General features: G+C 37.6%; 1 protein-coding gene across 16 annotated transcripts in view; it reads left to right on the forward strand.

Annotated features, from left to right (window-relative positions):
* ITSN2 (intersectin 2) overlaps window positions 1–14,889 on the forward strand; it is a 158,161-nt gene that overhangs the window by 117,205 nt on the left and 26,067 nt on the right. For 2 of the 16 annotated variants that reach the window (XM_077960069.1, XM_077960070.1), the window contains exon 29: window positions 1,276–4,564. The exons of the other annotated variants lie outside the window; for them this stretch is intronic. In XM_077960069.1, coding sequence (XP_077816195.1) covers window positions 1,276–1,277 — 2 coding nt within the window. In that variant the 3' untranslated portion in view covers window positions 1,278–4,564. Of the gene's footprint in view, window positions 1–1,275; window positions 4,565–14,889 lie in introns of those variants that run through there. 16 annotated transcript variants of the gene reach the window in all.

Here is a 14,889-nt window from a genome sequence, read left to right on the forward strand (position 1 = left end):
TAAAATAAGAAGAAAAAGAGTAATTGTCTTTCAGTCATTATTGACCTACACAATGATTTTATAGCTCCTATGTGCTTCAGATTTTACTTTTTTATGGGGTTTTTGGATTTTATGTTAACATTCTTCCCACTGTTCATTTAAGAAATTCATCATTTGGTATCATTTGAATGTCTACTCTGTACTGACTAGGAGTACTGGGAATACAAACAAGAAAAGACAATCCATTCTCTGAAGTAGCTTTAGAGGTTAGTGGGGAACAACATTCAGATAAGTATAACAGTTGCTGTAATGAATATTTATACAAATATGTTTTGGAAAAAGACCCCCTAAATCTTTATGGAGAAAGACGGCATGTTGTGAAAGATGTAACAGAAGATATTTGAGCTGGTACATGAAGGATAAGTAGTAATGGTTTGCTGGAATGGCAAATGTTGGGGATGCAAGGAGGAACTTATTATTTTCTTGGTCATTTTACATACTGACAGCTGGGAAAACAAAATGTTCAAGAGGTTATTTTAAAATAAGAGTAGTTTCAAATTTCTCTTTGTTATAAAGTTATTAGCAGTAACTTACCTATTACCTTGTTTCTGGCTGGTGTATGTGGGGTTTTTTTTTAGTTTAATCAGATCTAAAAACTGAATAATTTACTGTTTTGCCTAAATGAATGGCTAAAGGCTTGTCATCCATCCTGGAATAAAAGGGCTCTCAATTCTGTAATTCTAAGGATAACTTCCAAAGAAATTCCTCTGAGATGGTTTATTGTTTCTGTAAAACAACTGTTTAAATTATCTAGGAAAGTGAGGAGTACCGATTTTGTTTATTTGAAGTAATTTATCAGAAATTGAAGAGTCATAATTGCTTTTTCAAAGAAGGTGAAGAGTAATGTTAATTATGTTGGTGGTAGCTATGAATTTCACTCGCATTATTTATATTAACCTATAATTGTAATAGGGTATCGTTCAGAAAATGTTTAATCCTTAAAGTCAGGAATTTATATGAGATCCTTGTTGTACCTACCCGGATTTTTATAAATGAACCATCTGTTTGTAGTCCTTGTAATAGTCCATGAAAGCTAGTTAAATTACAGATTACCATTTGTGTTTCTTTGGCCCTTATAAGTATTATTTTTCATTTTTTACATAATTAGAACTTTTTTTAAAATAGAGAATTTTAACAGTTCAAATTTGTTGATGTTGCATGTTGTTACTAGTCAAATTTTATCTCACCCACCTAATTTGCATTATGTTCATTTTATTCCTCATTTTCTTTTTTTAGGACCCAATGTTGTCTTCCAGTTGTGAAAGCACCCCAGAGACCCACTATCCAAGTTTCACTCTAGCGTGGAGGCAGGGCAGGCAGCCCTGACCACATATCTCCTACACAATTCGTTCACTTCGCTTGAATGTTAGAGCCACTTGTGATTATTTTTTTGTGTTTCTAACTTATAGTTTAAATTTATTTGTAAAAAGTTAAAGGATAGTGGGTCTTTGTGTGGCTTTCCCTGCTGTTCACTCTGGCATCTTTAGCATTTTTCTTCTTTTTTAATTTGATAATTGTAGGTCATTAGCATGCATATTGAGTTTGCCCTTATGTGGTGGGAGTTCAAACACACAAAGACCCACTATTTGCACAAACTATTCTTACTGGTTTGTAGTAGGCTGCCATGCTTTTTTAATGTTATTGCAACATGTGTATTCATTTACAGAATTCAGATAAAATTTGCTTATGTTCTGCTATTATGTTTAATCCTAATCACAGTGAGCTCTTAATTCGCTCAATATGTGGTTTGCCCTCAAGTGCACACTGTTTATTACTTTGTAATATGCCACTATGAGTACTGACATTTAGATTTGTTTAAAGGCCAAGAACTGGAAACAGCCATGCCCTGTTTTCTGTGTATTCGGGATGGGAATAACAACATTTTGGGGGAGCTTTTTAAATCTCAGAGAAGAGGAAAGTGGCCTGCTCTGGCAGGCCTGTGCAGAATAGAGTGTTTCATTTGTTTCAGTCCCAAGAATGAGCCTTGTCCTATGGTCGTTCCCTTAGAATCTTTATGTGCTCTGGGCTGATGAAGATACTGCATCATGTGCTGCAGCGTTTGTATTCTCTTTCAATGACCTAAAAAGGGATTATTTTTGAGGAATGAAAGACTCCCATCGTTGACTGTGAGATGTGAAAAACCTTTCCTAGCTTAGAGCATTTATATCTACAGTCATTTTAAAGTCAGAGTTCATTGTTACCTGTTTTAATCAGGTGACTACATGTCCCAGTATACAAAAGGGCACACTGGTCGACATTCTTCTTCATGTATTTAGTAAAGATCATAAGAAATCCTTTAAGAGTTTAAATGTCCCGGAAACAGACATGCAGGCTCTAGTCAAGAATGAATTAGAGTGAAGGAAAGCTATGTAACACCTGGCATTCCTCTGTGTTCATGGAGCTTCTTTGAGGCTCAGACTTCTCTGGCTAATGCCTGTTCTTCAACCACATTGGCTACTTTGACATAGAAATTTACTTCTTTTCCTTGAATGGAAAACACTTTAAAAAATAATAACAAACATTATTATAAACTAATATATGTGAGAGTACTTAGTTGAAACAAAAAGGAGTTTTAGTAGACAGTATTATACTATATTTGAAAATCAAGGAGAAGTTTTTACAACTTAAAATGTTTACAAACTGCAGTGCAATCTACTGTTTGTGAATGTCAGAGTATCAGGAAAAGTGTATATACAATCACAGAGTCATATTTCCTCAAAGTTATTTACAAAGAGTGAAATATGTTTTTATACCTCTCAGTTTCAGTTAGAGGCATATTTTGTGCAATATTTATGTTAATGTGCCTATACATTATGAATGAATTATTTCAGTCATACATTGCCTAAATCATAACTCTATGATGCTTGGGAAAGAATCAACAGTTAAAACTTCATAAAGTTCTAATGTCTGTGTTTCAAAATACATCACATTATTAGGCTGTAGGGAGATACGTATGTGTGCTCCCTAGGGTGGCAATTTCTAGTTACTAGACCACCTCTATTTTTAGCATTTGGCATCCTCATGATACTTTTATAAATATGACATTAATAGGAAAGCAATAATATCATTTTACAGATGGAATAACAGATTTGCCTGCATTCACTGAAAGAGTGCAAAGATTGGGTCCTTGTGAATTCAACTGACTCTTTCAAATTGTATTAATTACCTGTTCTTGCCTTTTATTTTCTGAACTTGCTGCTTTTGCATTCTTTTGAGTTCAAAGACAGTTACTTCAAATCCATTTTTAAACCCTCGGGGTAGAAATCATACCACTGTTAGTTAGCCACATTATTTTGATCTAACGTTTTTTCTTTATAATTCTGAAACTGAGTTTATCTAATACATTGATGAATTATTTCAAAGGTATTTTTATAGTGCAAATCACTTCACTTTTACACTGATAAATATAAATTACTAGGAATGACCTTCAGATAGCATTTGGCATCTGTAACCAATCTGAAAATAATGTGTTCATCAGGTACCTATGGATTAAATCATATACTGGCATATTTAAGCTGAATGTCAGTCTGGAAAATAAATTTACTATATTAACTGAAATACCACTCTTTGTGTAGGTATTTTGTCATATATTTAAGAAAAAGCTAAAAAAAATGGAAATCGTATGACATTTTGTCATATATTTAAGAAAAAGCTAAAAAGAATGGAAATCATATGACATAATAACTAAGTCTTTCTTAAAAGTGCATGCAGTCTTTTGCAATACCTCATTCAGCCAAGTATTTGTTCTCTTCCTCATTCAGTATAAGGCAGCTTTCAATTTTCTTAGAAGGTAACATTAGAAGGTTAGAGTTCATCAGAAACATAGAATTTTAAAATGTGAGTTCAACTGAATGAATTTGAATTTCTGTAGGAGGTAAAGAATCAAAATACCAAATTGCAATATATAATAATCACATTTAAATTATTTGATTAAACCTTTTAGGTTTTCCAGAAATGAAAAGAATCAGTTCTAAAACCAAAGCTGATTTTTAGAAAATTTGAAAATGTAAATCAGCCCTATCCATAATATAGTTTCTCTAAAACTTTATCTTAATTTTAAAATAATATAACTATTAAAAATGTAACTGATACATAAATGTTTTGAAATAAAACATTTAAAAATATAAATACTGTAGTTTAAAAGAAAGAAACTGGGGGAAGGAAAAGTAGAGAAAGAAATGCCAATTCCAGTCCAAAGCTTTATTTGCCAAGTTTTCTTAGAGTGACTTTTACCAATTTATGAATTCTTGTAAGCAGAATCTATAATGGAAATACTGAAAGACTTGCCTAAAGTGGCATTATTGAATGCTGCTGTGATGCTACTGTAATGTAATAAATTATTAAATTGTTGCAAAGTGCTGTTTTTGCCTTAAAATTTTATTTTGTGTGTCTTGAAAACTATAGTATTAAAGGTATTGAGATTGTGCAAATGCTGGGCACGCTTGGCATGAGATAATCTGTTTTTATTTTTACAAAATTGTAATATAACTATGCAAGTGTGTTTATTAAAAGAACACAAACTATATTAGTTGTATTGTGTATTTCTTTTGAAACATTCTTTAAAGCTTTTAATGGTTTTTATTTAGTCATGATTAAATGTCTTTGGAATGTCTCTTTTTCCTTAATGTAGTCTCATGAGTACAGGCCAGCAAATTGTTTTATATCATAGGGGGCAAAAGAAATGTTTAAGTGGTCAAGATGAAAAGAATTTGTTTGGAGATAATCATATGTATCTCAAAAGTGAAATAAAGTTTGATTTTAATATGTTGTTGCTCACAAAAGTAAGGAAAACATAATCTAGGCTAATAATAGACTATTGTGTTTTCATAATTTTTACTGCAACTTTTTTCTAAAAAGATTGATGGAACTTACAAATGAATACTCATTGCAAATGTAGAGTAAGACCTTTAGTACAAAATAAGAGTTTATGTAAAAGAAGCAGCAGTGCATGCTTGGAGGCATCAAAGTTCAGCAGTGTTAAAGTTAATCGTGTTGGTGGTTATATAAGCCCTTGGGTGGAAAGAAAGATACGGATCTAAATCCAGTCCATCCATCAACGTCTAGCACAACCAACCTCTTTCCAAAAAGCCTTTCCTCATCTCTGGAAAGTTATTCAACTAACTTGTATTAAGTGTTTACATAAGGCCAAGCAGGTGCTGGAGATACAAAACTGAGTGTCAAGTGGCCATCGTCTTAGGTGGTACATAGTTCTTTGAGGGGATTAGGCCCATATGGAGATAATTATAAAACAGCATATTCAGCACAGTGATAGATATTTACCAGGCACTTAAGGACTGCATAGAAGGAATACCAAATTCAACCATAGATTGGTGAACGAGAGACTTGCTGGAGGAAGCAACTGCCAGGTCCATAAGATAAGTAGCAATAAGCCAGATTCGGTGGGTAGGATGGTGGAGTGTATGATAAAGACAAGAAACGGCATGGTGGGGAAGTGGGGAAGTGTCGTCGTAAGCATTTCAGTATTGTTAGAATGGAAATAACAGAGCTAGGAACTGTGAAAGTTGAGGCTTGAGAGGCAGGCCAAGGGCTGAGTCAGAAATTCTCTAGCTCAGCTGTATGTTGGAATCACTTGGGAAACTTTAAAAATCTATAGTCGCTGGGGTCCTAATTTAAATGGATTGAAGTTCGGCCTGATCAAGGGGGTCTTTCAAAGCCTCCCAGATGATTCTGATATGCATCCAAGGTGGAGAAAAAAATGATGAAACAGAGTTCTGAGGGAAAATTGGCAGAAATTGGGGATTGATGGGATATGAGTGTAGGTGGAAGTCAGTTATTTCCAGATTTGTGTCTTGAGGGACAGGGTGTGATAGTGGTGCCACCAACTGCAGTGAAGAAATAAGAGTTGGGGGAAGAAGAGGAGTTTGGAGCACCTATGGGATGTCCACAAAGAAATTGTCAAGCAGATGGTCAGATAAAATCAAGATAGACAACATCAGATGTACACCACCTGGTGGAATGACATACATATGGGTAGTTGTGGAACCAGTGAAAGTAGATGAGATTATTTGGGAAGAAGATCAGACCTCCTAGAAGATCAGCAGTTAAGGATTGGATAGTGAAAGGAACCCAAAGACAGGAAACAGGTTATATGAGAAAGAGAGTGCTATTTTCACGACTTTAAAAAAAATAATGAAATTCTGGCTCTGCAACCATCTCTCGCACCAGTAAAAAGAGGAAAAGTGCTCTTTTTTGAGGACTTCTTAGTCTATGTACTTTTCTAAGGTCCTTGAATGTATTACCTCTTCATTGTTTTCTTTTTTGAGATGCAGAAATTCAAACAGATTAGATTATTTGTCCAGGGTTCCACAGCTAGTAAGTGGTAGAGGTGGTCCATGGTCTGGCTCCCAAGTCCACGCTGTTAGCCTCTACACTAGTGTGCCACCATCCCCTAATAATGAACTTCAGGAGTACAACCGTTACTCATACCAGTGAAACGAAAGCAGGATGGTGGCTCATGCCTGTAACCCCAGTACTTTGAGAGGCCAAGGTGGGTGATTACCCTGAGCCTAGGGGTTTGAGAGCAGCCTAAGCAACATGGTGAAACCTGTCTTTACAAAAAAAATTAGAGATAGATAGATAGATCGATAGATAGATAAGATAGATGATTGATGATAGATAGATAGATAGATAGATAGATAGATAGATAGCTAGCTAGCTAGCTAGCTAGCTAGCTAGCTAGCTGGGAGTGGTGCTGCTGCACTCCTGTAGTCCCAGCTACTCAGGAGGCTGAGGCAGGCAGGTCAATTGAGCCTGGGAGGTCGAGGCTGCAGTGAGCTATCACACCACTGCACTCCAGCCTGAGTGACAGAATGAGACCCTATGTCAAAAAAAAAAAAAAAAAAAAAAGGAAAAAGGAAAAATCAGATTGCACAGTGTTTTCTCTGTGTAAAAAGGACACACAGAGAAGAGTCAGAGAATCAAAGACTGAACATAATAAGCAAGGACAAGACTCTATGACAATAGTATCCAGAAGGATAAAACTGAACTTCATCACTTTTTTTGGTAATAGCTTCATTGAGATATAATTCACTTGCCATGCAGTTAGTGGTTTTTAGTATATTCACAAAGTTGTCCAACCATTTCCACAATCACTTGTAAAACATTTTTATCACCTCAGAATGAATCTCTGTACAATTTAGCTATCACCTCCATTTCCCTAAGCCCCCCTCCAACCTCCAGCCCTAAACAGGCACTAATCTTGTTTCCATGTTTGTCTATTCTGAACATTTCGTATGTATGGAATCATAAAATGTGTAGCATTTTGTGATTGGCTTATTTCACCTAGCATAATGTTTTCAGGGTTCATCCATGTAGTAGCATATAGTTGTACGTTATTCCTTTTTATGGCCAAATTAATATCCCATTGTGTGTATATACCATGTTTTGTTTATCCATTCATTAGTTAATGGACATTTGGGTTGTTTCAACCATTGGGCTATTGTGAATAATACTACTGTGAACATTTGTATACAAGTTTTTGTGTGAACATATGTCTGTGTTTCTTATGGATAGATGTCTAGGAGTAGAATTCCAAGGTCAAATGGTAAATCTATGTTTAATTTGTTGAGAACCTGCTTCACTGGCTGCACCATTTTCTATTTCCACCAGCAGTGTACAGGGCTTTCTGTTACTCCACATCCTCCCCAGCACTTCTTCTTATCTGACTTCTATTATAGCCATCCAGTGGGCATAAAGTGACATCTCATTGTGGTTTTGATGTGTGTTTCCCTGATGACTAATGATATTGGGCATTTTTTCATGTGCTTGTTGGCCATTTGTATACCTTCTTTGGAGATACGTCTATTCAGATCCTTTGCCCGTTTTAAAATTATTTGTCTTCATAATCACTTTCTTAAAATACTTTATTTTTTAGAGTAGTTTTAGGTTCACAGCAAAATTGAGAGGAAGGCACAGAGATATCCCATATGTCCCTTGCCCTGACACAGGCATAGATAGCCTCCCCCATTAACAGCACCCCCACCGGAGCAGTGCATTTGTTACAACTGATGCACCTACATCATGTCATTATCAAAGTCTGTAGTTTACATTAAGGTTCAGTCTTGGTGCTGTGCATTCTGTGGGATTGTACAAATGAGTAATGACGTATAGCTACCATCACAGTATCATACAGAGTATTTTCACTACCCTAAAAATCCTCTGTGCTCTACCTGGTCAGCTCTCTCTCCGACTGTCTCCTTAGTTTTGCCCTCCCCAGAATATCATATGATTGGAATCATACAGTACGCAGCCTTTTCAGATTGGCTTCTTTCACTTAGTAATAGGCATGTAAGTTTCCTCCATATCTTTTCATGGCTTGATCCTTTCGTTTCAGTGCTAAATATTTCATTGTCTGGGTGTACCCCGTTTATCCACTCACTGAAAGATGCCGTGATTCCTTCCAAGTTTTGGCAATTCTGAATGAAGCTGTTATAAATATCTGTGTGCAGGCTTTTGTGTGGACATAAGTTTTCATTTCCTTTGGGTCAGTACCAAGGTGTGTGATTGCTGCTGGATCAGATAGTTTAAGAGTATGTTTAGTTTTGTAAATGGCAAACTGTCTTCCAAAGTGGCTGTACCATTTTGCATTCCCGCCGGCAATGAATGAAAGTTCCTGTTGTTCCACATCTTTGCCAGCATTTGATGGTGTCAGTGTTACGGATTCTGGCCATTCTAACAGGTGTGTAGTGGTATCTCGTTTTTGTTTTAATTTGCGTTTTCCCAACGACATAGAATGTAAAGCATCTTTTTATATGCTTTTTTGCCATCTGCGTATCTTTTTCAATGAGGCCTCTGTTAAGGTCTTTGGCCCATTTTTTTATTTGTTTTCTTATTGTTGACTTTTAAGAGTTCTTTCCATATTTTGAATAATAGTTCTTTATCAGATATGTCTTTTGCAAGTTTTTTTTCAGTCTGTGCCTTGTCTTCCCATTCTCTTGACCACATCTTTTGCAGAACGAAAGTTTTTACGTTTAATGAAGTTCAGCCTATCAACTCTTTCTTTCATGGATTGTGTCTTCGGTATCATATCTAAAGAGTCATCACTGAGCCCAAGGTTATCTAGATTTTCTCTTACGTTATTTTCTAGGAGCGTTATGGTTTTGTGTTTCAAATTTAGGTTTGTGATGCATTTTGAGTTCTGTGAAGAGTAGAGGCCTGTGTCTACATTTCATTTTAAAGAATATTTTTTTTTTGGCATTTGGATGCCCAGTTGTTCCAGCATCATTTATTGAAAAGACTATCTTTGCCCCATTGTATTGCCTTTGCTCCTTTGTCAAAGGTCAGTTGACTCTATTTATATGGGTCTATTTCTGGACTCTAGTCTGTTTCATTGATCTATTTGTATATTCTTTTGCCAGTACCACACTGTGTTGATTACTGCAGCTTTATAGTAAGTCTTGAGGTCAGGTAGTGTCAGTTCTTCAGTTTTATTCTTCTCGTTTAATTTTGTGTTGGCTATTCTGGGTCTTTGCCTCTTCGTATAAACTTTTAGAATCAGTTTTAGAATCACTTTTTAAACTTTGCTTTAAAGAACAACAAATTATGAAGGACATTCTTCAGAGAGATGTTTTAATGCTTGTCAAAAGGCAAAAATCACTTACTCTTTCAAAGAGAATGATAAATGAGTGCAGTGGGAAGTATAGTGGGAGGATTGCTTTGATTCCTGTCTCAGCCAGCTCACCCCTCCGAGCCTTAGCCTGGTCCGTATAAGTGAGAATAATAATACCCATATTGCATATGAGACTTAAGGGGTTTGTAAAGCACTAGTTTAATGTCTGACACATAATAGATACTAGAAATAACAGCTAACATTTAGTAAACATTTGCTGTGTACCAAGTGATGAACTAATCATTTGGGTTGTCTGAGTAAGTGGTAGAGTTGGAACTCGTGTCCAGATCTGACTCCAGAACTCATTCTCTCATGCTGCTTTCCATTAACTGGGAGCTGCTCTTTTTCCCAACCACAAAAGCAGAACAGTCATCAGTTAATTGCAAGATGGAGGGTGAAGAAAATTAACTGCTTTAAATGAATCCAAGCTGGTCAAGGTACATTCCAGGGGACTGAAGAACCTGCCACTGGGATCCCTGTGTCACCAGTGGTCATCCATTAGCCACCTGAAGTCAGAGTCAGTGCTATAGAATTTGTGTGTCCTAAACTCAGCAATTTGGGGCGAAGTCTCCAGTTATGTATGTAGTCATAAACAAGTGGAAGATACGAGTCATATGAACATACTACTGGGGGAGATTAATAGTGTCATACGCTGTTCAGTCATACTAACAAAAAATATCTATGTGCATATGAAACCCCTACTGCCCAAGGACAGAGCTATAGTAATCGGTGTACTCATACAAAGTGCTACAGTGCATGAAACAGTCTATTTGGAACTGGCTATTAAATACAAGGGCCTAACTGTGTGTGTGACAGAGCAGAAGGGTGCGTAAGGGAACAATTATGTCACTTAGACATAACAGAGAGTTAAAGGAGAGTAAGGGCCTTGTTTGCTTTTTCATTGCTTTGGGCTTTGGCATTCAGAATATTTATCCTAAACCTTTTTTGCCTTTCAAATTCAGTTCACCAAGCTTAGGACCTGGTAGGTTTATACATGGAATCTCCAGTGATTGCAATGTAAGCACCATTTTAAATGGCCTGCCATTACAAAATATAAGACTTGAAACAAGTTACCTAGATTTAGATATGTAGTAGCTCTAATTTCTCTGGTAAGTCTCTTCACCACCAAGCTCCAGATTCTCTATTTACTTATAGAGCAGGGGTCAGAGTTGTTATCTGTTATTCAGAGGATTGTTCAGGGGTTGTAAATCAGTATATACACATTGGTACAGTTATTTTTATTGTTAGAATTGAAAGTTCTAACATGATGAAACTACTATTTCATGATATCTCTTTATAATATTCTATATCCTGCATCTCACATTAACTCCGTCACTTGAGTCATGGTACAAGTCTGGCAGGTTAGAAGGCTGCTGCAGAGTTTAGCCTGAACTAACTGCTCTGTGAGGCCAGGTCTGCCCTTTTGTCTATCATTAGGAGGTTGTTGCTGTCTTAGGCTTATGACCTTTTACAGTAAATTCAAAAGTAAAAATAAAACCAATAAAATTTTTCTTTATCTTGCACTTGTCAATACAGTTGCTTTTGGAAATTCTAGAATATGACTATTTTCTGAGCCAAATAGTTTACTTTCTGATGGTCTGCAACATTAAAATATGATTTGAACTTCTTTCCTTTTTGTGCTTACATGAGCAACATAACTCCTAATGGAGTAGACCTTGACAGGCCTCAAAAAGACATGAATTTAGAAATTTGTCCAGTAATTATTTAAATTTCCAAAAGGAAAAATAAATATCTTTGCTTTGTGGTGGAAGCATGCTACCCGGTACTCAATAAATATTTGCTAAGTGGATGAAAAGCTATTCTTTTACAAAATAAAATATCTTGTAATTTGCTAGTGTCCTGATAAAACTTCAATAAAAAGACAGCCTTCAGAAAATGCAGTTTATTCATCTAGATTTACTGTTAAAGTCTCATCTTTTCACTGAGCTTTACAGTATAACTGGAAACCATTATGTGATACTCTGGCTGCACAATTGGGCACACAGAGAATAGCATTGTTCACTGGCACTGCTCTCCTCCAAATGGGCAAGGACTTTTCTGGGACTTGTGACATAATCTGAACAAGCACTCTCTGTGTTCGTCATCACAGATTGTCTTTTGTCCTTTACCTCCTGGAATCTGCCCAGATCTTTCCCCTCTCCTTTCCTAGGCATCTCTTGTTTGCTGCTGCTTCTTGCTTGCACTGTAACTTGGAATAGTGGTTCCCAACTGTGGTGCGACTTACTTACGATTCATAACTTGTCTTTCAGTCTCCACATCCTCCCACAGCATGGGGATGGGTCTTGTGGCCCAGCCCACTACTAATTACTCCTCTGGGAACATGATAGTAGCCGTGATCTCTCATCTTTCCTCTTTGCCCACTCTTCCTGTCCACCAGAAAGGACCTACCAGGAAGTTTTCGTCAATTTCTCTGACTGCCTGTAGTTAACACTGCTGTACTGTCTCCTGCAGCTCAGAGTTTATCTTCACATCACGTTCCATAAATGCTTATTGAAGCCCTCCTGTGTGTCAGACACTGGGGATATGGCAAATTATAAAACAAACAAAAATTTCTGCCATCTTGGAGCTGGTGTTTGAGTAGGCTAAAACAGAAAACAAACAAAATGAAGTGTGTAGTGTCTTAGAAAAATAAAGCAGGGAAGGGGAACGGGAGTTCTGCAGGGAGGTGGATCCAGAGGGATTTTATTTTGAATAAAATACTCAGATGAAGCCTCTCTGAGATGGTGACGGGGGGCAGAGACTGGAGGGGTATGAGGATATCTGGAGGGAGCCGCGTGGATGTCTGGAAGATCATTCTGGGCAGAGGGGGTAGCACATGCAAAATACCTGAAGCAGGAGCATCCTGTGGTGCCTGAGGAATAGTGCAGAGGCCTGTGTGGTGGAAATGGAGGGAAGAGCAGGAGAGAAGGAGGAAGTGAGGGTCTGGGTGTGACCTAGGAAATAAGGGAGATTGTTTAGGTTTTTGTGGGCTATTTATAAGAACTTTGGCTTTTGCCTGGAGTGAGAAGAACCCATTGGAGAGTTTTTGTTATTTTTATTATTTTTATTTCTTTTTTTTTTTTTTTTTTTTTTTTTTTTTTTTTGAGACAGAGTTTCACTCTTGTCGCCCAGGCTGGAGTGCAATGGTGCAATCTCCGGTCGCTGCAACCTCTGCCTCCTGGGTTCAAGCAATTCTGCAGCCTCAGCCTCCCAAGTAGCTGGGATTACAGGTGCCTACCACCACGTCCAGCTAATTTTTATATTTTTAGTAGAGACCGGATTCCACCATGTTGGCCAGGCTGGTCTCCAACTCTTGACCTCAGGTGATCCACCTGCCTCGGCCTCTCAAAGCTCTGGGATTACAGACGTGAGCCACCGCGCCCGGCCAAGGGTTTTAATTAAAGGAGTGACATGATCTGATGTGTTTTAACAGTATTGCTCTGCCTTGCCAGATTAAAGAGGGGGAAGGGATCAGAAGCCAGGAGATCCATTGGAAAGTTAGTTCAGTAATCCAAGCACAAGATGATAACTTGGATCAGGACGGCCGTGGGGGACATGTGAGAAGTGATCTGGATGTATTGGGAAGATGGAGCCCGCAGGTGGATTGAATGTGAAGTGTGAGAAGTATCAGGTGGCCTGAGCAGCTGGAGAGATGATATTGCCATCCACTGAGGTGGAAAATCATAGAGGAGCAGGTTGGGAGATGATTAGGGGTTTGGCTTTGGATGTTACTGTGATGTGCCTTTTAGACATCTGAATGGGGATACTGAGTATGCAGCAGAACATGTGAAGAGGTTCAGAGAAGATGTTCAGGCTGGAGTGTAAATTTGGGAGCCTATCAGTACATAAATAAGCCCTGAGAATGAACTAGGTCACCAAGGCTCTGAGTATGTAGAGGAAAGTTCCAAGGACTGAACCTTAGAGCACTGCGACATTGGAAGTCGGGAGAGTTGAGGAGGAACGAGCAAAGGAACCATGGGAGGGCAGACCCATGAGGTGGGAGGATAATGTGAGGAGAGGCGAGGTGGTGACCTGGAAGACAGTGAAAAAGGATCTCACAAGGAGGGGGTCATCAGCATCACAGACATTAGCGATAGGTCAAGTAAATAACAGAGGAGGCCACCTGGGGAGATTAGGAAGTTCTTTTGCTTTAAAGTGAAATATCTGAAAATAATGTTAAATGTGTAATTTTCCAGCTTCATTCAGTAAACATTTTTCTACAGTAATATCGATTCCTTGGTGTTTATTGAAATTGGTTCTATGGGTTCTTTGTGGTGTTGAGACAGTGTCTTACTCTGTCACCCAGGCTAGAGTGCAATGGCACAATCTTGGCTCACTACAACCTCTGCCTCCTGGGTTCAAGCGATTCTCACACCTCGGCCTCCTGAGTAGCTGGGATTACAGGCGCCCATCACCACACCCAGCTAATTTTTGCATTTTTAGTAGAGATGGGGTTTTGCCATGTTGGCCAGGCTGGTCTCAAACTCCCGACCTCAAGTGATCTGCCCACCTCGGCCTCCTAAAGTGCTGGGATTACAGGCGTGAGCCAGCACCTCTGGCCTGGTTCTGTGGGCTCTTCAAAAGAATGTATAGTCTCTTGTATGTGTGTTCCTATGTTAACCTTGTTAATAGTGTTCAAATATTTCATATTCTCATTATTTTCATTGAGAGAACTATATTAAACTCTACTACTGTGATTATAGATAGGTCAATTTTTTCTTTTTTATTTTGGAGGGAGGTGGGGTACGGGTCTTAGTTTTTTATTTTACACTTTGAGGCTTTCCTGTTAGTTGCAAATAAGATCAGAATTATTCTTGTTCCTGGTAAATTGTTTCTACCATCTCATATGGGTCCTTAAAGCCTAATTTGTCTGTTGTAATAAAACCTCCCCAGTTGCTTTTAGAATTTTTATTTGGATAGCTTTTTCTAGCCCACTACTTCCAACATTTCTTTGACCTGATTTTTAATCCAGAGCCTCTCTTTTCACTGACAGATTTAAGCCATTTACATTGATTAAAACAATTTAATACTTTTATTTGTATCTATTTTATTATGTATTTTCTATTTACCAGGCATTTTCTTTGCCTCTTTTTCCCTTGCACTGATTAAGTTTCTTTGTTTCTTTTATTGCCCTCTACTGGTTGGGAAATTATGTATTCTATGTCTGTTCTTTGAGTGGTTACCTTTCCATTGTTAACATATGTGTTTACCTTTGATCAATA

The sequence above is a fragment of the Macaca mulatta genome, chromosome 13 (assembly GCF_049350105.2).
Source record: "Macaca mulatta isolate MMU2019108-1 chromosome 13, T2T-MMU8v2.0, whole genome shotgun sequence".
Taxonomy (NCBI): Eukaryota; Metazoa; Chordata; class Mammalia; order Primates; family Cercopithecidae; genus Macaca; species Macaca mulatta.